Below are 24,755 nucleotides of genomic sequence, written 5' to 3'. Positions count from 1 at the left end.
GGTTAGTGGTCGTGGCTACCAGCACTCAGAAATGAGGCCACCCCAGAAAGCTGCAGATGGGGTTGAGCTCTTACCCCCCAGAAAAATGCGTGGGGAACGGAGGCGGCCCACCCTTGGGGAACACACACTGCTCTGTCCGAGGGCTTGATTCATTCTGAATTGTTTAAATGTGAAGAAAACATACATTAAATTGGCCTATTTATATATCTGTTCTAAAATGACGCTTACCGTTCGCTGGAGCGCTAGCCTTTTATCATTGGCCCTTCTATTTAAAATTCATTAGGAAAACCAAATACACTTGCTGATCTTGGCTTAGCACTAAAGAGAGCTGTCACCCTTGCAGCTAACAACCCAAGGAGCAAGACTGGATAGCCACAAAAGGAAAAGACACAAAAAATAACATTGGCCTTTTTAAGTAAGATATGATGACTGGCAGGAGAGCATGGGGAAACGACCCCCACTTCTGCTAAATCTTTATCCGATCCTGTATCCTTAATTTCCTAGCTTGCCTGCAATCCATTAAGCATGTGAAGTTTCAAACTTATCCTCAGCTACTCCTAGAATTAGTAATACTCCACAAATGGAAAATGTACCTTTTGCTTTCCAAGCTGACCATGTCATCCGAAATAGTTTCACTGCTAATACATGTGATCATAAATTCTGACACTGGCGAGGAACTAGGGTGACAAGACAGCAATGAGAAAAGTGTTAGAGAAACGTAGGAATTAGCTCAGCTTATAGGATTCAACTCTTTTGCCCAGCAGACGGCTTGAGAGATGTCAAGCAGCAGTAGCCACCGGGCACAGGATGGACTGGATTCCCTCTGCTGCCTTCTGCAGCTCACAGGGCACGTAAGGACATTGGTCCCATATGACCGCTATGGCATAACGCATAGGAATAACAGTTTCCACAGGCCTTGAGCGCACAGAGGTGTGAGTTATAATGCTATACTCTGTGGGCTGTCTTGGAACCTACCAGTGTGTTATTTCAAGTAGAAATGGTGCAAATCCACAAAATATAGATCTGGCCTAAATGTTAGATATATGCATGAAACCATTACTAGGTACAAGCAGCTGCAGAATTCAGCTGAAGTGACAGCTGCGGTTTTTGGAGACCTCCAAGGACTGAGCGTACTTTAGTTGAGACCCAAAAAATGCTCTTGAGCCAACAATGAGAATAAAACATTATAAATTGTTTAAGTTTTAGCTGTTATAGCTACATAACTGACAAATACTGCCCACACTGTGTCATTAATAATTAGTGATGAAGAAAAAGCAGGGAGACTACTAGATTTAAATAGACCGTGGACTCTTCAGCTCAATACATACACTCAGAAAAAGCGTCTGGCCACTCCAAATCAAAGGAAAAACCCAAACAACAGGACAAACGCTTCCTAATGCTTGTTTTCCATTCGGGCTGGAGCAAAAGGCTGGAATAAAGTATCCAAAGACTGGAAATACTAGTTGGTTTCCCTAAATCTCAATCATCTTCATTTCAGAAACACTTCCTTCCTACGAGGATCGTCCATTTATTTCTCCTGTTACCACTATCAAAAGGGCGACGTGGCCACAAGCCCTGGCCACTGGTCACAACTCCGCTTGGGCCCACAGCACCCACAGTAGAGAGCTGGGAGTCAGCATTAACTCCTTTTTTTCTTTTTTTTTTTTTTTCTGCAAAGCTGTTTTCATGAGCCAAAAAGGTGTTTCAAGAACTTAAGCAAAGTCTGTCCTTGGCAGCATTAACAAAAATTGCAGCCACGTATACTTGCAGCAGGCTCTACACAGAGCAGAACTGGAAATACATTGTGCTGCCATTTCAGGGAACTGGAGAATGGAAGGAGTCCTTTTCCACATAGTTGGATCGGTGCTTGCCTTTGGCAGGGTTTTGCTTTAATAAACTTTAAAAGTATGTGAATACTGGACTACCTAGGTACTAGGGGACAAGGAATCCAAAAACAAAGCTAAGAAAGAGTACTTTCTAGTGTAATATAAACTATGATTTAGAATGTACTTAACGTATTTTTTGGTGTTGAAGTTTACTGCAGATGTGAGTTATCATTTACTATCTTCAGTTTCTACTTATACCATCCCATTGTATTCCCTGTACCACTAATAACTTCACTAATGCAAGCGATCAGGTGCTGCTCCGAGCTGAAGAAAGTTTTAGATGAGCTTTTCAGAAGTACGATGACCATGCTAATTATTACGTGGCCAACATTAGATAATTTACACTGGATCTGTAATACTGTAATACCCTCATATTAAACTTTTTAAAAGAAAAAAAGGTAGAGAAAAGTGGATTAAAAATGCTGCACGTCTATTTAGCAGCTAAAACACAAAGAAAATACGAGTCAATGCTGCCTTAAAAATCTAAGCGTTCTAATGGTGTATGTGGCAGGCATTAGAAATTTAACAGGCAACTAAAACTTGCACATGGACTTAATCCAAGCTCTTTAAAATGAGCTCAGACTGTGAGTGACTAGTTGCTTGGTCTGGAGTGCGGGGAGTGCTATTAGAGGGAAAAAAGAGAGAGAGAGAGAGAGGGGGGAGAAATATTCTGGTACTTCCTTTGAGAGACACACATGCACACACGCTACTATTCAGTTTTGGGGTCAGGTTGAGTCAGAGATATTACCCCCCAATTTTAGGCTTAAAGTGGTTTGGCAAGAAAGGACGATGGAAAAAATTGCTCCTATCTCCATGTTCCTATTAAGTTCTGAAGTCTGCTATGCAAACCAAAGGAATGCACATATCATAGTTTAAAAAAAAGTAGATTAAGCCAGTAGTGGAAAAGAAGTTGTAGGATATTATTATCCTTGGCTGTTTTCAAAAAATGAATGATGAAACATTGCAGTTAGAATATCTATTGGAATGTTATAAAAGAGTGCTCCAATTATGTCAGTGTCCCATCTGTGAATGTGATTCCTGCCCTGTACGAAAGTCTCTGAAATCATTTGCTGACAGGTAGCTGGTGTAACCGTGTCCCACAGGGCAGGCTTCCAGCTGGAAAGGGGCTACCTCGAGGGACAGAGCAGCAACAGATGTGGGACAACAAGACGACACAGGGACTCGGGGTCACCTGATGAAAAATCTCTGCCATGGCTAGTGTCTTGCTGACACCTGCAGAAGCACAGCTCAGGGAGTGAAGCTACTAAAGCATCTTTTTGCTAGCGGGGTGTTCGGCTATGCAAAGCCTCTGTTCGCCATTCTGAGCCTGCTCTAATCATAAAAGGGGGCTATGGCTCAAAATTATTAACGCATCATCGTTCACACACCCTACATTAATGAGACTCTTGCACTTTGTTGTGGGTGCAGAAATCCTCCCAAAGCCAGAGACTGATCCCGAAAGTGCCATGTGCTATTAACCCCTGGCAGTTTCATGCAGCTCTCTTTGTGGAAAGGTTGGGAGCAGACTTCTGACATGCAGGCAGGTTGGTGCCAGGGTCTGCTCCCATTGCCCCTAAGCCACTGGCAGGAGCAAGCATTTTGAATAAGGGAAAAATACATGCCGGGACCCAGGAATATATTCTTTCTGGAGCATCTCTGGACTGTGTCATGGAACTGACTGCACTGCTCGTCTGGCTACTGTGGTTTCAAGTATTTGATCTGGGGGAGAAAAAAAAAAAATCAGTGCCTTTCATTTCGGTCTGTGACTGCAGGGCTCTGGGGAAGCAGAGCTGCGCAGCAATGGAAGGAGCTGTGGTAGCTGCCATTGGAGTGCTGCCTTCTGCTTTGATCCACTGCTATCCTATAGCAGGTGAGAGCCAGAATTTACCAGCACTGAGAAGTGCAAGAAGTCTCCTTTCCTGCTCTCTCTGCAGCAAAATAACTTCTCCGGGGTGTTGTGAGAGTGACTAAGAGCAGCTGAAGCGCTCAGGAGAGAGGGAGTTTTGTCTGTAGAAAGCCGAGGATACACGAGGCAGGGCAATGGCCTGATCCTAAGGCGGTATAAAGCCGCTCAGAGCCTTTCCATTGGCTTGTCCGAAATTCGGAGCTCTCGGATGATCCCCTCCGGGTGTACGTGTTAATGAGTGTGTTTTGGCAGGTGCTTGGGGAGATTTGCTACGGCAGGAGAAAACAAATAGCCGCTACTAAGGGCCCTTCAAACGAAGCCCTGCGATTCCTGCCTCGTATTCCCCCCCCCCCCCCGGCCATATCCCGCACGCCCCCTCCGCCGGCCCCGGGGGCGCCCGGGGCTCTGAGTCAGCGGCCGAGCGGCGGTGCCAGCGGGCGGGGAGCGCGGCGGGCAGGATCGTGGCTGGACGGAGGGAGGGCGGGGGGAGAAATCTAAAATGGAGCGAGTGGATGGAAAAGCGTTTCCCTTCTCCACCTCCTGCCCCCTTCTCCACGCCGCTCCCCGGACCGGTCGCCCTGTAAAAATGGCAACTCACCTGCGCCTCCCACCCGGCCCGCGGGGTGCAGCGCCGAGCACCCCGGGGGAGCGGGCAGGCCGCCTGGGCAGGGGGCTGCAGGGCCCGGGGCGAGCAGCCGGGCTCGCCGCTCCAAGGGTGCTTTATAAGAGCCGGGCTGCGGGCGGCGGGGGGTTTCCTAGCGCGGAGCATCCTCCGCCTGGACCCGCCGCTGGTGGCCGCGCCGACCCTGAGAGCCCCAGGCACGGCTGTGCCCGGAGACCCCCGTCCCTGCCCGCTAACACCGCTCGGAGAGATGCCCCTTCCCCCGGCTCCGTGCTGGCATTACACAGCCGCTGCCGAGCCTGCAGCCCCCTCCGCCTCCCCGGGCAGGGCCGCTCCCGGCGCCGCGCCCTCCCCCGGGGCCCACAGCCTCGCTCGCCGCCGCGGGAGGAAGACGGAGGATGCCGCGGACCCTCCTCGACGACTGCCCCCCCCGCCCCGCCTCGGTGAGGCCGGGGCGGTAGCGGGGAAATCTCCCCCGGGGAGGAGGGGGCGATGGTTCGGGTGGGAGCGGACCCTCGGGCGGCGCGGAGCGGCCGCGCAGGGGGCGCGCACCGAGCGCTGACAGCGGGGCAGACTCCTCCTCTCGCCGCGCTTAACTCTTGCCTCCACCGGCACCGGTGACACCGCGGCGGCGGGAGGGCAGCGCGGCGGCCGCACGGAGTCCCCCCCCACCCCCTCCGGCACGGCTCGCCCCCGCCCGCACGCCCCGCGGGGACCCCGACGGGAGCCGCGGGCATCCCCGAGGGCAGCGCGGCCGCGGAGCAGCCCGCACCAGCGCGGCCGCGGGCTCCGCCGGGGCCGGGGGAAGCCGCCTGCAACGCCCCGAGCCCCCGGCCCGGGCAGGGGACGGAAGGGTTAAGCGGCCGGGAGGTTAGTCAGCGAGACTCCCGGGGTGATGGCTTGGAAGAGGAGAGTCCCCCTGGCTGAAGTTTAAAGGAGGTTTCTCCAGACAGATTTGTATCGCCTTCGCGGAGCGCTTCAAACCAAACCTAGAGCCAGTCCAGTCCCTTTCCCCGAGGGACCTTCTCGCCATGAAACCCTTCCTGCCCACCCAGCCGAGCTGTCTGCGTGCGAGATAAAACCGGCAGGATAAAGCACCGGGCCCGGGGGGTGACCTAGAGACCCCCGGGGAGGGACACGCACGGGAGGACACACACACACACAGAGCACAGACACACAGCGCGGGAGTAAGACCCTACCTTGATCCATAGACCTCATGATGTGGTGGTAATGTACCAGCCTGCAGGCAGTTTCTCTCTGCATCAGGAATTAAAAAAAAAAAAAAAAAAAAAAAAAAATCAATAGCAGGGGAAAAAAAAAAAAAAGAAAAAAAAGGGAAGAAAAAAAATCTTCTTTAAACCATGTTCAACCAGTGCCGCCCGGACAGAGGGAACCCCTCTTGCTCGCCTCCTCCGTAAGAGTTTGGAGGTGCAAAGAGGGATCCGAACTGGGCTGAGCTTGTTCCTGAAGTGAAGTCAGTTCTCTGCTCTGAGATGAGGGTTACTAGAGAGGGAAAGGCCACTTCCTTCCCTGCTCCGAGTGTTTATAGTCTTTGAATGCTGTAAAATAACGGGATTCCCTCACTGTTTCCTCCTGTTTATCCCAGTGCCATGGAAACCCCTGGATCGCCTCCATCTCCCAAACTGAGGGCTTTCCTGCAAACTTCACACTCAGGAATCCATGACGTCTCCCAGCTCCGGGCCAAGGCAGCTCTGCGGCTTTCTCAGTCTGCAGCACAAGCACTTAATTGTTGAGCAGAAAGTCAGAGAGCGAGAAAGAAAGAAATATGGATGATGTTAAAAATCCCAGTGTGTGCTTTTTAAACAAAACTTGCAGGCACTGCAAAGCCTTTCAAAGCAACGGGGCTTCTGTGCAGAAGTTTTCCTTCTTCCCAGCAGAGACAAGCTCGGGCTGCTGCTGCTTTTACCTTTGAATAAATCATTCAGAAAACTCAAGTCCCCAGCTTATATTTATGTCTTTTAAATTCGCCAGCACCCTATTAATACCCATCTTGTTACTGGCACGGGTTTTGGCTTCTAATTACCACTGGCTCAGTTCTCCATACAGAAGACGAAAAGTTAAAAAAAAATAAATCGGTTAATTTGTTTAGTGGCATTTCACAGACCTCTCTCTGTTTCTATTTTTAGATCCATTTAGAAGAGAGAGGAGCAACCCCATGGATTTCCATTGATACACGTGGAGCTCAGCAAGAAAGAAATAGCCAAGGAAGCCTCCGAAACCAAGACAACCCGTGTGTGTTTACACATGCGATGTATAAACAGGAAAATAAAGCAAAAGAAAACAGGAAAATAAAGTCAAAGATGTCGTGAACCCTGTGCTGTCTTACAACGTATAGTTTTCACTAACGCGTTAACGAGCATGTGTCTCTCGATACCGTGCTGGGACCGGTACCTGCCTGCAGCTGAACTTAGGTTGATTTTTTTCCAGAAGAGATGAAGAGTTCACGCAGAGGGAAGGCTCCGGCGGGGATGGCGACAGCTCCGCGGCCCCCGGGTGCCCGCGCAGAGGCGCGGTGCGGGCCGCGGTCCGGGGCGGCCGCCGGGGTCCGGGGGAGCGGCGGGGGGAGAGCCAGGGCAGAGGGACTTGGCGGCGGGAGGGCGGCCTGGCACCCGCCCCGCGTTTCCACTTTTCACTCTTCGGAGTCCCAAAATCGACTCGAAGGAGGTATCGCCATCAAACTTTCTGCTTCTCCGGTTTGTTGTCCTGCAGGCTAGCAACTGCAGGCAGGCCAGGGAAACTCAGCGCACCTCACTTTCCTAGCTTTTGTCATTTTTGGACGGGCCGAGGCGGAAATACCTCCCCCGGCTCTTAGAGAACCGGTTCCCCCCGACCCCCGAGGTGCGGCATCGGGGCTCCCCCGCACCCCTCAACTCCCCCCCCGGAGCCCCGCAGCGAGTACCCCCCTCACACCCCCGGGGACTTTTAGGGAAGACTTTTCCTCCCCGTCCCGCAGAGGCTGAGCAAGGACCCCTCTGCGCCCCCAGCAGCGATGCCGCCGGCACCCACCGCTCCTCTCCTGGCAGGGGGTTCTCCCGCCTGAGCCCCAGGCGCTCCCGGCTGGCAGAGAAGCACCGAAAAGCCGCGTCTGACACCTAGGCTCGACCTGGATGCTCTGCCCTCCACCCGCCCTCTCAGGGGGCCGCCGTGGGGCCGCGATATTGACGAGCGAGATCCCGCAAAACCCCCGGTGCTGCCCCAGCCCCGCAGCTCCGGCTCCTCTGCAGAGGTGTCATACTTAAGCTAATTGGCATGCTCGATTAGACCCACTATTCGCATCAGGTGAAGTAAAGTCGGAACAACCTGATTCCTGTTTCGAAAAGTTACGGGGACACCGAGGTTGCTGCTTTGCTTGGGGAGCAAAGCAATTGTTAATTAACTGTCGGGGGAAATTATTAATTTCGCCCCACTTCCACTCTTACACTCCTCACTGTGGCACTGACTGGTCACCCCAGCATCCCTTGGTATAATTGCACTGGGAAATGCAGAGGAGAGGAGCTGGGGAAGGGGTTTTAGGCGCGGGGGGGAGCACTAAAGCTGAGCTGGGACGGGGCGAGCTGGAGGGGGCTGAGGGCGAGCTAGGTGCAGGGGGGGGACACACACAACCGGCGGGGGCCGGGGGCACGGGGCCCTGCCAAGGGGTATCCCAGAGCGAGCGGAGAATGGGCGACCCCGACGGAAAGCTTCGCCTCCTCCCACGCTGAGCTAAAACGGGGGGAGCAGTCCCAGCTCAGCGGTTATGGCACACAGGTTGGCTTCCCTCGTCTGGACCGGTTAAAAATACAATGTCTTTCTTTTAATAGCTCAGTTTGATCGGCTCCCGCTAGTTCACATGACAGGGTTTTCCTAAAATATCTTCTTCCACCAAGTTTTTTCCAACTTAAAAATGCTGAATCCTGCTACCCAAATTAAACTCAGTGCAAAGCGAAAAAAAAAAAAAAAAATAAAGTGAAAGAGGGCTGGCGGCTGCCTCCGGACTGCTAGCATTCCCCAAACCAGCATATGACACAACTGTAAGATTTCCAAGGCTTTTGGAGAGTTCAGCGAGAGAATCGTGTCCTCCACTGGCTGCAGCTTCCCCGCTGAGTTAAACTTTCCTGACGGAACCTTTCTCCATCTGGCCCCGGCTCCCAGCGCGTTGCGAGCGGCCGCGGAGGAGAAGGGGATGGCGTTCAAGTCTTATATAACGGTGCAAGCTGGATGCGGGGGCAGAGACTTTCCCTAGAAACGAGAGATTTTTATATATATATAGTTATTTTTAGCTTCCCTTTTTCAAAGGAAGGCCAAATATCTCCGACTTTCCTTTGCTTTCTTATTTTGGTATCACTAAGGGATTTTATTTTTGGAGGTAAGGAGCTATTAATAGCTAATATTTTTAGCTATTTATTCCCTCTTTAGGAGAATACTTCCTCTTCCTTTCAGGGGCACATTTTGGACAGCATCCCTAACCCCCAATAACAGTCCCACCTCCCCACCGTGCCCATGGCGCCCTCCGGGATTTGCCAAGAGGATGCCCGGCTTTTGGGGACAGGGGAAGGCGCATACCCTGGCTCTGTCCCCCACCCCGGCCTGCTCTCTGGCTCGGGGTGTGGAGGGGGGGCGGTTTGGAACCCGACATTCTCCCCATGAGCAGCCCGGGCTCCCGGCCGAGGAGGCTGAGCAAGGAGCTCCCTGCCCGGGAGAGGAGAGCTACGGGCGGCTGGGGAGAGCGGGGCCGCCGGGGAGGCTCCGGGGGTCAGGTCCCGGCGGTCTCCGAGGGGTCTGGTCCCCAGGGGTCCTCTAGGGGTCGGGTCCCCGGGGGTCCCCGGCTTCTCCTGTCAGCCGCCCGCAGCACCTCCCGCTGGAGAATAAGCGCTCCCCAGCCGGCTCCACGCTGTTAATTGGCGATAAAACCGAAATAGTTTGTTGTGTTTCTTTTAAAAAAAAAATTCTCATGCTCTCCAGGAGATAAGACATCAAGGCTTCCTGAGGATGTGCTCTCAGGCCATTGGGGCAGCTGCCCGGAGTTTATCATCATAGACTTCATGGAGACATCTCTGTTTTCCACTTGCAAAAGGTATTTCAGGCTCACAGCAACAATAAGTACTTTTTGACAAAAGCTTCTCGCCCTTCCAAAGTAAATACTGTTCTCCCCGAATCTGCCATCACACACAATGCACTCCCAGCACAACCTCGACATTAAGGCGTTGAGCAGAGCCGTGCCTCTACACCAGATTTACACACTCGGTTGTGTCTTCACTGCACCGCACCGGGAGTCCCGAGCAGAGCCCAACAAGGACCAAACACCTCAACATCTGCAGCTCGGCCTGTTTGAGTAACGCAAACTGGCACCGCCCTCCCTTTTCGTAACACTCCTAGAGCATCATGACTACATGTAACCAACTCAAGCTTATTTCTGACAATGCACTTGTCTAAATAGCATATTCACTCACTTAATTAAGTTACAAACGGAGTGTCTGATCGTGTAATGAGCTCCACGTGGCTCGGGGAATCCACCCGCATACAGCTCTCCAAGATTGGGAATAGAACTGCTTGAAATTTTCCCATCAAAACATTTTTTCCAAATGAGAAATAGCTATTCATCTACAATGAAAATTGGTTGAAATTTTCTGGGTTTTTTAAATTATTTTTTTATTTTTTCCCAACAAAACTCAATAAACTGAAAGGCTATTTTTTTGAGTTAACGTAGTTTTGGTTGGGTTGGGTTTTTTTTTGTTTGGTTGGGTTGGGTTTTTTTTCCCCTCTCCCTAAGAGCTGTCTTTTAGTAAACAGATTCTGTTTGTAGGCATTAAAAATCATTTTTATAAATGAAGAGTGATTTTTTTATTTTATTTTACTTTTTCCTCAACAAAGGCAACCCCAGAAAACAAAACCACAAATTAAAAAAAAGATATTGAAGAAAGTGTAGAGAACATTCTTTCTTTTCCCCCTCCCCTCGAAAATTTCCTGTAAAGGAAAAAATAAATGTCTTTCAACTCACTCATAGAACAATAGGGCGCCACTCTCACTGTCTTTAGTCAGGCAGCTCTTGAATTAGAGTCCTCTTATGGGACCAGGAGGATGTAATTAATTCAGCTGGCCTGATACGATACCATCCTAGGCTGCAGTTTCTCGTTTTACCTATTACCGTGTCCGTCTCCTAGAAGTCTGTAGGATTGCAGACAGCCAGGGAAGCACGTTTGCAAAGCAGCCGCACGAGGTCATAACCACTTGTCCATGGAAACACCAGGTTACATGCGAAAGAAGTACCAGACCTGCACCTGCAGCTGTAGAAAAACATATTCTGAGCCTCAGCCTCCTGAAAAACCCGGCGTGTTTGTTTTGTTTTCTTTTCTTTTCTTTTTCCCGATCCAGGCAGAAGCCCGACGGCTGATCCTGCCGCAGGGCTGGGGGCGGCTGCCCGGCCCCGCAGCATCCTCCGGCCCCGCCGGCATCCCGCAACATCCCCGCTCACATCTACCCTGGCCCCTTCAATTTGGCAAGAGCCCGCAGCGATTCTCGGACAGACGGTCTTAGAGGCAGGGAAATGCGTTTGCACGAGGGAGCACAGGACGGGGGGTGGCCGCTAGGTACGACGGAAGGGATCACTCTTCCCGGGAGGCTTTTTTCCACGCCCGGGCACAAGGCGAACCCGATCGTTCAGCTGAAAATCCTACAGTTTACCTGTATTCTCCATACCCTTGTGGGGAGCGAAGCGGGAGCGCAGGGCTGCGCGGCCGCGGGAGGGTCCCGGCGGGAGGCGGGGGGCGGCCGGGAGCAGGAAGGGACGGGGAAGGTGCGGGTGGATCGTGGATCCAGACGTGCCAGCTCGGAAATAAAAGCAATACATCGGTTTACGGCGTTGTAAAGGGCGCTAGGTCTACTCCAAACCCGAAATTCGCTCCGATTAAGCAAACTCGTGGGAAAAAGGGGGGGCGGAGGGTGAACGCCACGGTCTGTGCTTTCGCCCAAACATCAAACAAGGTTTTCAGAGAACACTTAAGCCCTTCAGATTGGCACTGCCTTAACAAACTACTACCAATGACTAGGTTAGCCGCTCCGAGGCGTTTTGCAAATGAGCACAAAGGATAAAAATTGAACTATAACAATTTTTTTTTAAGAGCAAGGCTAATTAAACAAGTAAGAAATCTAGATGAGGCTGTAAAAATGTTGGTTTCTTTCCAAAGATATTTTCTCTTTAAGATTATAAAACCATAGGGGGGTTTTGTTTTGTTTTCCAAGATTTTAAGCTAAGGTTCAGGAAAAAAAAAAAAGGAGACAGCCAAATAGAGCAGTAACTTGCTCGAATAATTAGAAAAAGGATTAGTCACACTTGGGATTTGGAGAGGTGCTTCTCTGTGTGGGCAAGGCAACTAAATAACATGCTACCATTGACCTGTTTCTTGCAGAGCTTAAGTCACTCTAACTGCAGTCACCAGGCCATGCTTTGGGAAGAGATCTCCAACAAACAGCCATGCATGAGAAATGCCAATTCTTTAACTTCCTAACCCTGGATTTTTAGCCCCATCCAAAGTTGCTACCTGGGAAATTCCCATTATTGGTCATACCAGGATAAGGACTGGCTTGTGAACCTCCTTCTCTTTGCACAGCAGAGGAAAAAAGGGAGAGGAAGAAACTACATGTGCTGGCCAAGACCAGGCAGTGCGGATTCACCGGCATCTGGCGGCTCAGCCTACAGCATCCTTGAGCTGCTCCATCCAGGGACCTTCCCTGGGGCAGACGAATCCTTCCCTACCTGCTCTGTCCCATGATGCTGGATACAACAGAGATCCTGTCCCCCAAATTATAGTTGTTACAACAGTGCAAGGAAATAGCTGGTCACTTTTGTACATTGCTCCCAGCTCACCAAAGAGTTTGTGGAATGAGAGCAGCATCATTAATCATTTGTTATTCCCAGCCATACAACTTACCTTCCCCTTCCAAGGAATTACTGTAGAGAGGAATTTGAAGAGATCCTTCTGATTGCAGGTGATTAGGAGGATTTTTCCCCACCTGTTCCTTCCCAGGGGTGTGGGTTCAGCATCCCCATGGTACATGCCCATGCACCAGTGGCTTCACAGTTCTCAGCATGGACCTTCCTCCAAGTCCCACACAGCAGCGATCACCTCTCATGGTTCAACCGTTGGTGGTTAAAAGCTAGTCCAGGAAGGACTTAGCAAACCTAAACCGAGAAGATGACTATGAAACCCATCATGTTCCCAGGACACCTGGACTCAAATGCCCACACCTATCGACTCCTGGCTCAGCTGGAGGATACAGCCGTGCTGGTGGATAACTCCAAAACACACCAAATCAAAGACACGCTGCTTTCTCACAATATAAAATGATTCTTTAATGCAAGGTCAGAGTGAATTGCAGTTTAGAATGATATTCAGGTATCTAAAGACAGCCTACCACCTCCCATCAGGGCACTGGCAAAAATGCACATATAAATAGATAGCATTAGTTTCAGTTGCATAAGGGCATAAGTTGGTTTATTAATAATAACCACAATGAACAAATCCAATTAGACACCTGTACATTAGGTTTGGGATGGAAACAGTGATACAGTCATTCGCTATGTCATATGATGACTAAACTAAATAAAGATAGGTTATGACTGTTTTGAAAAGGTGGTTTTATCCCTTTAATATCACCGCCAGGGCAAGGGAATCTGATATTATACCCTGAACACAATTTACGATTCATTACTGGGGCTCTGGCCACACCCGGCAGCTAATCTAGAATTTCACACGTTTAATGAACTTCATACTTGAAATATGTGGTCTGTAAAATCTGATTTACACTGTTGTTAAAATAGTTGGTGTTTGAAAGAAAATATATTTTAAAGTATGTATTTGTGCACAAAGTTTGCTTCTTTTTTTTTTCCCCTCTAAAAAACCCAAACCCCGTCATTAATTTACCCCAAAGCATATAAAACGTTCCCTACAGCATAATTTCTAGTGCAGTATTTCTTTCAGCACCTCAGATTTACTCCCTATGTTTCTACAGGAGCAACTGCATTCAGTTACACAAAGGAGCAAAAAGTACCACAATGTAATTGTAGGTACTTCAGTCGGTAAGTTAACCTGACACCTCCGTTCGTGATGGAGTCCAGGGTCCATAATTAGTCCTTACCTGCCACCGCCATAAAACCGCCGCATTAGGTCAGTCCTTGCTCGGTCCGCGCAAGTGGTACCCTGCAATCCCGGTTCATTCGAGCGTGTTAGCTTTTTATTGGATGTTAACACCTGATATTTCCTCCGGGCTCTGGTTTTACTGAAGGCTTGTGTGTCCTTCGGAGCTGAAATGGCAACAGGAGCTGAAAGACAGACGAGTGGGAACGCGTATAAATCACCGCCCCGCGCGGTGTCCCGATGGTGAAAGATCACAAAAGAGCGCGAGGCCGCTGAAGGAAATAGCTGTCATCCATGTGTGAAATACAAGATGTTTCTTTCTGTTGAAGGCTGTTTACGGTGAACGCCGCACCTGTAAAAATTAGTTCCACACTTCGGTAACAAGGACTCGCAAGAATTCCACTCGGACTTGAACAAAACCTGGGGACTGTGGGAGGGTGTGGGTGAGCGGGACCTGCTCCCTGGCACCAGCCGCGGGTCTGCCGCCAAGATACCGACACGATGCGCTTTTCCCATCTGATTGTGGAAAGATTTTCTCCTTAAGGGCTAGTGTTGCAAATGGCAATTTCCCTTAGAAAATCTGTTTTCTGGCTCATTTCTCCTTGTCTATAGGAAAGATCAGATACCAAAATCTGGTCAGCAGGAGGCTTGAGATTTCCTAGAAGGAAAACTGGGCAACTTTAGTCTATAGACTGTTGCCTGAGAAATTCTGGCACTACTTTCAGCCCAAAATGTAAACTGTCACTTCGGTTAACTTATCTGGATCCAGCTAAAAGGCAGCAATGCATCTTTACAAACAAATAAAGGGATAGTACAGATTGGACAGTGGCATATCTGGAGAAAGCAAGATAGATGAGAGGTTGATAACATCTAACCTTGGTCTTTTAGAAAGTTCTTTTTCACTTTACAGCTCAGCTGTAAAGGTCCAGGTCCTTACGCCACCCTGCAAATAAGAATTGAAAAATGCGTCTTTGGAGCAGCTCACAGCAGACAACGATAGTGTAGAACGTGATTAAAACTGGTCTTCCCCTTCTCCAGGGGTTTTACTTACCTTGGACACGAATAGAGGTAAGGAGAAGAACCTGTGTTAGTTTCCAGCTCTCACTTTAGGCAAAAAAATGTCCTTGCTCTTGTTTAATTTTTTTCATCTTCCATGTTAAAATCACTTTTCTGTTTGTCGTTGGGCTTAAAGTAATTGTTCCAGGCTAGAATGAAGCCAAGATGGCATGCTAAATAATTAAAGCTCCATTAATAAACAGCAGGATGTAACTGCTCCAGTTACGTTTACAAGTTAAATTAAGACAAAGATCTTGTGTGCAAATCAAGTGATTTGTAACACGTGCAGAGGCGGTGTGTAGGCACGCGTGGAGATCAGGCAGGAGCAGCGCGAGGGCTGACACCCACGATGTCGCCAGGGGGATTCGGGGGGAGAACCTCGGCCGGGCAGGGAGGCACCGGGTTTCCTGGGCTGGCCGCCCACCGGAGCAGCTCCCACAGCAAGAGCCCTCCTCGCTCATGCCGCAGCCTCACGCCGAGGCCGCCTTGGCAAGAGAGCAGTTAAAGCCCTGGCTGCTCCTCACCAGGGCTCTGAAATTTTACAGCTCGTGGCGTGCTGGTTGTCAAACGTAAGGAGAACAGGAGGGAGCCTAACAGAGGTGCAGCTGGAGAGCAATAAACATTTCCAGCAACATCTCCAGGGCAAAGACCCTACCTCGCCGGGGCCGAGAGGACCGCTGGCAGTGCTGCTTCTCCGCATGCTGCGGTCCAGAGGACCTCAAAGGTCCTAGCTTTTAACTCTTGGAACAAGATCAAAGCCGCAGGTAATAAAAACATGGTAAGCGCGACCCATTCAACTCCCCTTCCCCAGTTGGCACCCTGGCCTGCCCAGGAGAGCCAAGTCACCTGTGGGACCTTCCTCAGCACAAGGAGGACATGGACCTGTTGGAACAGGTCTGGCAGAGGGCCATGAAGATGATCAGGAGCTAGAGCGCCTCTGCTGTGAGGACAGGCTGAGAGAGTTGGGGTTGTTCAGCCTGGAGAAGAGAAGGCTCCGGGGAGACCTTAGAGTCCCTTCCGGTACCTAAAGGGCCTACAGGAAAGCTGGGGAGGGACTCTTTATCAGGGAGTGGAGCGATAGGACAAGGGCTAACAGTTTTAAACTGAAAGAGGGGAAATTTAGATTAGATAGTAGGAAGAAATTCTTCACTGTGAAGGTGGTGAGACACTGGCCCAGGTTGCCCAGAGAAGCTGTGGCTGCCCCATCCCTGGAGGTGTCCAAGGCCAGGCTGGATGAGGCTTTGAGCAGCCTGGTCTGGTGGGAGGTGTCCCTGCCCAGGGCAGGGGGGTTGGAACTAGATGATCTTTAAGGTCCCTTCCAACCCGAACCATTCTATGATTCCTGTCCAGAGTGGCAGCGATGGCCCTGCCCGTCCGCAGTCACAGCAAGGGCAGATGCAGGACGCAGCGATTCACTGCAAACCACTGCACTGGAGCAGAGACGCTGTCGGACAGGGGGAATGCCAATCCTTATAAATGCACCTTTTAGTCAGAATCCTTATCTCGAATGTACAAAGGATGCAGAGGAATTCTGCCTTGCGGGCGGCATCGCTTAGGCTCGGTGCCGAGCCGTGTTTCTTTCCCTGGCAGTCACACCGCTGCTGCTGGAGCAAGTAACACGCTTCCTCGAGACCATTATGTGGCACTTTTATATAATGGTACCACTGACAAATGGTTTGTTCTCATTTTAAATAGGAATCCCGATCAATAGTGATTTGCATCCCTTTTTGACAAGTCAGACGTTGGTGAAACCTGCCACTGTACAAAACGAACCCGAAGTGACGTGTCTTAAAAAGAGAGGAGCCAGCACAGGACAGAGCCGTGTCTAACGGCACAGAAACATAACGCCTACAGCAGAGCTGCAACATGGCTTTTTTTGGAGCAGATGTGAAACACATGAGTAAATACTTTGTCCTCTGAGCTCCCGAGCAGAGGCGATACCTGCGTCCCCCGTGCCCACCGAGGTGAGCTCCGGCACTTCCGAGCCCACCGAGCAGAATCACGCAGCACAATCCGTTCACCTCTACTCATGCTCTTAATTTATATCGTGGGTAATTCTACTTTTGCCCTGGTAAACAAGTTTCTGGATATGGTTAAGCTACTCAGAGTGTACATTTAAAATAAAATCTGTTTCACATAAAAGGACAAATGAGAATGACTATTACCCCCATATTTAATGCGCTAAATTCTTTTGCACAGATTGTTCTTGTTACTACTTCTTTCTGTGAGAGAATCTGAACAGCACACAATATTCCTCCTTACGTGCACAATTACAGCAAGCCAAGAGGGGGAGGCTTTAAAGTGGGAATGCAATGATTTTAAAGCCTTTTTTTTTGTAACCCACTCACTCAATAACAGTCAGGTCTTAGGCCACAAAGGGAGGAAGAGCAGCAGAGGGAAGGACGTTCTTCTGAAGGCCAGATCCTGCAAGATTCTCATCATCTATAATTACAAGCAGGAAAAATTCAGAGATTCACCATGTAATTTAGAGAGCCCAACACCACCCAGAGAGTTTTAAGGCCAGGAAATGCCAGCTCGTGGCCCCGAAATCCCAGAGCATCACTTTTGGTACTGACCTTACATAGGTGCTGGACCGGGAGGTAGGGCTACCACTGACTGCTGTCGCGCTCAGCAAAGTTTCTCCTTGTGTTACCATTTTGCAGTCACAGCGATGCTATTTCTGCTGCCAACTGCTGCTCACGCTCTCCCGAACTCGCCGCTTTCACGTGCGGTTGCAAAACTTTTAGCTCAGATGTAACTTGGATCTGCAGGTCCATGTTTTAAGACGGAAGAACCCAGCAGAATTTTTGGATTGGGGTTTATCAATATTCCATATAAGGACAGTATTCGAAGCTTGCAATCACACCCATAATTTAAAAACACGCATCTGAATACTCTGAGGAGTAAGTAACTTTCCCATAGGATTGACTCCAGTGTTTAAGGTGGGGATTAAGCCTAATAATCAAACCAAGAATATTGTGCTGCAGTCCATGCTCTGCCAGGGACTTTGGGTGCAGCCCGGAGACCGCAGGCTCCCCCTGTGAACCGGGAACTGGAGCAGTTACCTTCCTCTAGTGAAGGTTTATCATGACGACGGTATTTAATGGCACAGTAATGCCATGGAGGAGGCAGAGTAGGCACACAGCCGCACGACTTGGGCCATCAGAAGGCACAGACAGAGGGTACATCGAGAAGCTTTTCTTCTCTCCAAATGATTTAAGGCAAAGGGAAGCTTCTGTACGTCCTCCCACAACACGTAAGGCTCAGGGCCATAGTTAGACACACAATTACCAGCCAGCACCTTTTCTTTTTAGAAGAAAAGAGAAAAAAAAAAAAAAGACACGCTAGTGTCTAGTGTATAATACAACCACAATTCGAAAAATAAGGCCAGGCATTCTTTGGTAAAGCCTAGGCTGAAAACTTATCCCAGGATGCGTGATCTTCCAAAAATCTGCCAACCCCTGCAGTGTTCAAACTTCTTGTATGACCACAGCCACATGAAGAATGAAATTAAACCCCATGGAAATCTTTGACATTTCTACTATTATGCAATGTTTGGGTGAAAAAAAAAAATTGCAGAAATTCTCCTTCCCTTTCCAGAGTGAGTTTAGAAAAACTATTTCTAGCTTTTTTTAATTACACATTTCACCATTAAAAAGAAACCATCCATAAATTAGAAGAACCACTAACTAGGGCTTATGTAACCCATTTAGAGTGGGAAATTGGTAACACTTGGGAGCGAAGTCTTGTTACTGTCATTTCTGGAGTCTACAGCATTCATTTGATGTGTGCAAACATCACAAAAATTGTTTATTTAGTATTTTAGACAAAAAATGTTAACCATGAAAAAGGTTAAGATACTGGCATCTGCGTCCTATATTTATTAAATAAATATTTAATAATTGTTTAATGATTTGAGGGATAGTTTATCAGTGTTTTAGTGAAATAGTCTCCCAAGTTATAGATTTACTTTATCCTATTTTTTTATTTTAATTTTTTTTTTAAATTTTTTTTTTTTTTTTTTGCATGCTTATGGCTCTATTACATTTTTGGTAGAAAACTGTCATCCATCCTGTGATCAGTGCTATTGAAGTTTTCCCTCTGGAGAATACTCGGTGCTGAACTCCCGCCTCTCCCTGCCGTTGCTGACCCAGAAGCGGGGCAGCCCCCCCCAGCCGCGGGACTGCCCTTGTGCCGAGCCAGTTCCTTAATCAAACGTCCAAGTGATGAGACCATTCCAAGAATAGCTGTTCCTAATGCTATTGCATCATTGCTTTTCCAAGAGCAGCACATATATGTTTCAAACGAAAAAATTTCCCCTAAATCACAGCAGTGGGTACCAGCAGGAACGACCATCTTCTGCCTAGCTGGCGTTGCACCAAAAATTGCGAGGATGATTTGACCAGAATTTTCCTGAATGAGCTGAGTCTCTTGAAACTGAATTTACAAATCACGGGGCTTGTTTGAAATCCTTGGGACAGTCGGGTGCTCTGGGACCAACCGGTTCTAGGGAAGGCCGCGGCGAAGCGGCAGCCCGGGGTTGAAGTTCCACCTGGTGGTCCTCAGGTGGACCCAGGTCCTCTGGGGGGAGCGGTGGCAGGATGGCAGCGGGGCCAGCAGCCTGCCCAAGCCATCTTGCAAGAAGCCACTAAGAAAGCCAAGGCCAGCAAAAGCTTACAGCAAAACTTTAAAAAAACAAAACCAAAACCCACCAACACACACACACACGACTGTCGTCCACCTCCACCAAAAAAACCCCTCCTGTTAAGACAATTAGAAAACCATTTATAACAAAGACATTAACGAAGCAGGTCTACACCGATCAGCAGAAAGTACTGACCGTGTCTCAGATACGCATTTCCCACACAGAGAAGTTAAAGGGCCACAACACAACTTAACCTCCGCACTTACAACTGCCAAAGCACATCTTGGACTCACCATGCCAGGACTAACTCAGGTGCATCATACACGGTACATATGGATGAAGTAAAGAAGTTGCATAAAATTTATTTTTCCACCTTGTTTTACAACATTCCCTTTTAAGTTTTTACACATCTGCAACATGTAACTCCACAGAACAATAAATGATTGGCATTCGTATTTCTTTTCAATCAAGAGTATTTACACATTGTTTAACTAGATGACAGGTACAAAACATCGGCATCACAGTAAATATCATTTTGACACCAGAATCCATTTCCCCAATTAAAAATTAAATTAACTTAACATTATTTTTTTTAACAATTTTAACAATTAAAAATGTTCTCAAAGGCATATAAGTACACAAGTTGTAGTAGGCAGTAGTAATGGACCATATTGGCAAAGCTGTAGAACCCAGGATTTCATGCAAATCAAAGAGCTCATCAATTATGAAATAGCTAATAATAAATAAAAAGCAAGAGAGCCCAAGTTGCTCACGCTGAAGATTTTAGCGGGCACTGGACCGGCCCCAGCAACTGTGGAGATGAGTCAAACCCCATCCGAACAGTTGTGTGCAAAGAACTCGTGACGGTGAGCTGCTCGCTATCGTAGTCCACATACCTGGTTTAGAGCACTGCTGGTGCAAACCAAGGGTTTAGGATGCATCAGGTGGTGCAGCAGCTTTCTTCAAAAGATAAAGCCAAAAGACAAGCTTTAGGGATTCACACATCCAATTCTCTGGGGCTCCCTCACAAACTCAGCTCAACTACAGCAAAATCCTCCTCAGCAGTTGCAGAGGATGAGAGAGGTTGTTACGGCGTTTAATTGTGATAGTTCGGTAGACCACAGAAAAACAACGCCTTTGGTGCCGCTCAGTTTGGTCCAGCCACAGCTGCAGCTCTCAGCACGTAGCTCCCAACACCGAGGGGCCACCAGGGCTGTCACTCGTCACTCCCCAGCCCAGCTCTGATAAGACCCTGCACAGATTTAAGCTGCTGCTGCTGAATAAAGAATGTTTCATTTCAATTGCGCTACCAGCAGAGCAAAACAAGTGTTTGCAGAGATGAACAGGACGAGCTCTACGGAGGAAACAAATATAGAGTTACAGAAAAAAGAAAACCGAACATGGAATTACTGCGGAGATGCAAGAAGAGAACAGTGCGTGTCACAAAGCCCCCACGTTAACTAACCACCGCAGCAGCACAGCACAGAGCGTTGGCTTCCCTAAAGCAGCCCCGGGAAGCAGGAGCACACCGTGAGACACACACCGCTACCCCACAGCACCGCTCCCAGCACGGCCCCAAAGCACACGAGTTATATGAACTGCTACAGTACAGAAACCAGACCAAAAGACGGGAATAGGAAGAACACGAAGTAAGGCTACAAACAAGATACTACATAGAAGAAGAAAACAATGCTTCGCTCCCAATAAGCACAAATTATGAGCATACTAGAGGAAAAAGACTAAATTAAATTTCCAGCAGAGAATCCATTTATTCAAATGTACAGTAAGTATGAACATATGTATTAAACTTTGCTTTTAAAAACATTTTTTTAAATAACTTAAGAGAAATAGATTGCAGACATAAAGTGCTAAACTTGAAAAATACAACAATCATTCCTCTTTCCTGCTGTTTGTTAGATGGCAGTTTTAATTTTCTGATTGCTTTAAAAAAACGCAGTGTATACCCAGACAGAAATTACTTCCTGGATTTACAACCTTGTGCAAAATAACTAGCTGCAAAGGAATATAATTTGCACTCCAAAACACAGCTACAGATTACTATCAATTCCACTAAATACGTGTTCCTTATTAAAGTTAGGACTCAATAAATATAACCGAAATCACAATTCACTCCCTTTCTTGGTGTAAGCTAATATTTTGCAAATATGGTCCACTCAGTGTAAACTGTATTGACTTCAGGAAACAGTGAATTCTACCATATATACGTCTCAAATATTTACATACAGTAGCATGGCACTGTTATTCTTGCAGGACATTTAACTACTAACACACACGAGACAGGGACAGGGCTTTACGAAGACGTGTACTGCGATGTGTTTGCCAACAGACAAGAGGGACGTGACTTCTCAGCCACAAGAAGTCGCCAAAAGAAATTCTTGATTCTTGTATTTAAATCTCCTTAAGCCAAGTGCTGACTGGGTGACACCTGCATGGCCAACACTCGCCGGGAGCTGTAGCAAGTCACGATAAAGACAACGTTAAATATCTTTCTGGCAAAGTGGCACAATTCACAAAAGGCTGTTGGCCAATTCCCCGTGAATGGGCTGTTCAGGCACTGCTTTTCCTCTGTGAGACAAAGCACTGAGAAGCGCTGGACTTTCCCAACACAAACATGTGTGTCAAAAAGGTAGAAATAAATCATTATTATTTTTAGGAAAAAAAAAATAGAAGAGAAGGGGAGAAAGAAGGCAATTTTTTCAAAATATTATGAAAAGGTGAATACTGAGAATTAGCTTTCCTTAGCTTAGGTTGTTTCTGACGGCGATCGCTATGTATCAGGACTTCAGACAAGAGCCTAATCAGAAGGCTGGAACAGAAGAAAACCCAGCGAATTAGATTAAATAGAATTTGCTGTTCTTACTCCTGAAGGATTCTGAAACATAATTTTCTAAATTAAGAGAGTTCCCCCCACATGAAATAACAAGGTCATACGGACTTGCACCTTCCTCTCACCCCGAGCCACATGCATTACGAAGCACATCCAATTTTTCTCTAAGTCTTCTGGAACTTGCATCTCCTCCTCTCTGCTATTTACTCACAGGAACTGAGAGCACGGAAGGCAGGTCAGGTTGTGCAAAACTTTCCCCGGGGCAATTACCACACATCAACCACACAAGCCACGGCTATCTTAGATTTGAAAATTCAAGACGTACCACTATGGGTCAACACAGACTCCGGCTCTCCTTTTAAAACAACACTCCCATTTTCACACCAGATCTTTTAATGCTGTTTTAATTGTGCTCCTTGCGACAATGGAACGCCTGTAGCAATGGCACCAGAAGCTGGCAGTCCATTAAAGAGGTTCAGCATGGCACAGAGACGACCAGGGAGCTTCTGCTCCTCAGTCCAGCGTGGTTGCCCTGACCTGGAAGGGCTGCCTTGAGAGAGGAGAAGGGAGCTCAGGCTCTGGGCTCGCCGTTCCTGGTCCCTCCACGCAGACGACCAACAACAGCGCCAAGCAGTGCCAGCTCTGACGGTGGTTTTTATGATGTGGGAACGAGACAGCAAGCAACTAATTTAGCACAGACTAAACAGCCATTAGATGAGGGTGGCTGCCATGAAAAGCTCATCCATGTTTGATACACGGACCCAACGGTAAAAGGTTCCCATAACTCTCCGCCATTCTCCTGAGCAGACTAAGTTGCCCTCCTCACAGTGTTATAGTGTGGGCCAATCCTTACTATAAAACCAGAACTCATTGAGTTTAATTTTTGAAAATTAAAAATCAGTAAGTAAATTTGCTCTGCACACGAGCCTAGCACCTTCGTACGAACCCCACTCCTGCCTCTGTGATTCAGGTTTGGTTTTCAGAGCAAAGCAAGTGCGAGGTTCGCAAAAACTGCCTCTCTGCAGGGAGCGTGTCATCAACAACATCCACCTAGGAGTGCCTCAGCTTATTTGCAGCTCATCTTCGCAGTTTCACCCTAACAGGAAACAGATTTCGTGTAGCTGTGAGGAGTAGCAGCTCTGTGACCTTTCCTTTCAGTCTCCAAGGATTCAAGACACGTCTGCCACATTGTCTGCAGAACAGTACGAGTCTCTTCTCACGTTGTCGACACATTTCAAGTCTGATCAACTGCAAATTTCTTTTCCAAAGAGGATTTGCTTTAGTTTAGATAATTTTCTCCTACACAAATAAATACAGAGTAAAGCTATTATGTCACCAGCTTCTTGTAACAGGAAGCACAAAAACTAAACAAAATTGAATTTCTCCATTTCAGACTACATTTCTCTGTATTTATCAATGGTTGGATACCTCCAAAATCACTAGGGTGACTGACCACATTTCAACTGAAGAAAAATCTCAAACACGTTCAGATTCTCAAGTGTGTGTAGATCCGACATGCTGGAGCCCTGTTATGGAAACGGCATGCCATAAATCAGGAATCAGCTGTCAGCAGTACAGTGCATCACCTACATTAAGGGATTTCCAAGATGTAAAAAACAAATGTAACTACTTGAATCAAAAAGATAAATACTATAAAACAACATAACACAATGCAAGGAACAGCACAGATACTTAAAAAAAGTAACTTAAATTTGCCAAATGTAAATTCCAAGGTCAGTTAGCAGCTTTCAGATACTTTTAACCATGCAGGAGAAACCCACCGTCATCGCAGTTACACACATTTGACCCCAGCTAAGTTGAACAAGAGGGACAAAAACTGGATGAACTAACAAGTGCCTCTGCCCTCCAAAAAACTCCTTTTTATCATTAGGTTTCCGTTCACGGCAGTTGTGAAGTCTTTTTCAATAAAGCAGCATGTAATAGAGATTACCACATGATCCTTATGCAAATATCGGACGTATTCATTATAGTAACAACTACATGATTTTGTCTCTCAGCCATGTGCAATGTTTGTCTCCGGTGTGCAAGGAGAGCAGCCCTAGGATGTGAGCTTCGAATAGCTTGGCGGAGAAAACCTTCGTCTCAGGTACTTCAGGACATAGAGGGGAAGGCAGCTCACCAGAGTGATGACGGTGACTTTCCACAAGAACGACAAAGTTGCAATGAAGTAAACATCTGTAAAAAGGAAACAGCATGGAGTCAATGATGACAGGAAGTACGTTCTTGGAAGAGGTGCAGAAAAGCAATTCAATCTGCCAATGCGTCTTAAACAGCCTCACCTCTTCCACGTGCAAATTCAAAGCTCATACAATCCCTTCTGCCCTTCTCTTCCACAAAAGATACAGCTTCCTGAACAGCACTTTTCATCAAGGCGTGCAACTCCTCACAGGCAAGCACCTATACATACCCCGTCTGAAACAGGGGCATCCGTCTCCTGGCAATACTAAGCTTCCCGTAAACGGACTACTTGTCTTCTGACTCTGGGCGCTGCCCGCCGCTACTTTGCTGGTAGTCCAGCAAATGCATCTCTCGACTCAGTGCTAATACCTCAGAATCAGTCCAAAAATAGTTGGGAGCATTGTTCAAAATGGAGCTGGTGTACCCAGATGCAAGAGATATGGATCTAACCCACTGGGA

General features: G+C 47.9%; 1 protein-coding gene across 3 annotated transcripts in view; it reads right to left on the bottom strand.

Annotated features, from left to right (window-relative positions):
• Window positions 1–20,995: 20,995 nt before the first annotated feature.
• Window positions 20,996–24,755, bottom strand: part of ATP9A (ATPase phospholipid transporting 9A (putative)) — a 62,070-nt gene continuing 58,310 nt past the window's right edge. For 2 of the 3 annotated variants that reach the window (XM_074604733.1, XM_074604731.1), the window contains exon 28: window positions 20,999–24,293. In XM_074604733.1, coding sequence (XP_074460834.1) covers window positions 24,157–24,293 — 137 coding nt within the window. In that variant the 3' untranslated portion in view covers window positions 20,999–24,156. Of the gene's footprint in view, window positions 24,294–24,755 lie in introns of all 3 variants that reach the window. The other variant, XM_074604734.1, reaches the window with a different exon arrangement.

This window comes from Larus michahellis, chromosome 12 (genome assembly GCF_964199755.1).
Source record: "Larus michahellis chromosome 12, bLarMic1.1, whole genome shotgun sequence".
NCBI classification, from domain to species: domain Eukaryota; kingdom Metazoa; phylum Chordata; class Aves; order Charadriiformes; family Laridae; genus Larus; species Larus michahellis.
Note: the sequence above shows the minus strand (reverse complement) of the source record. Positions and strands in the feature narration are given on the sequence as shown.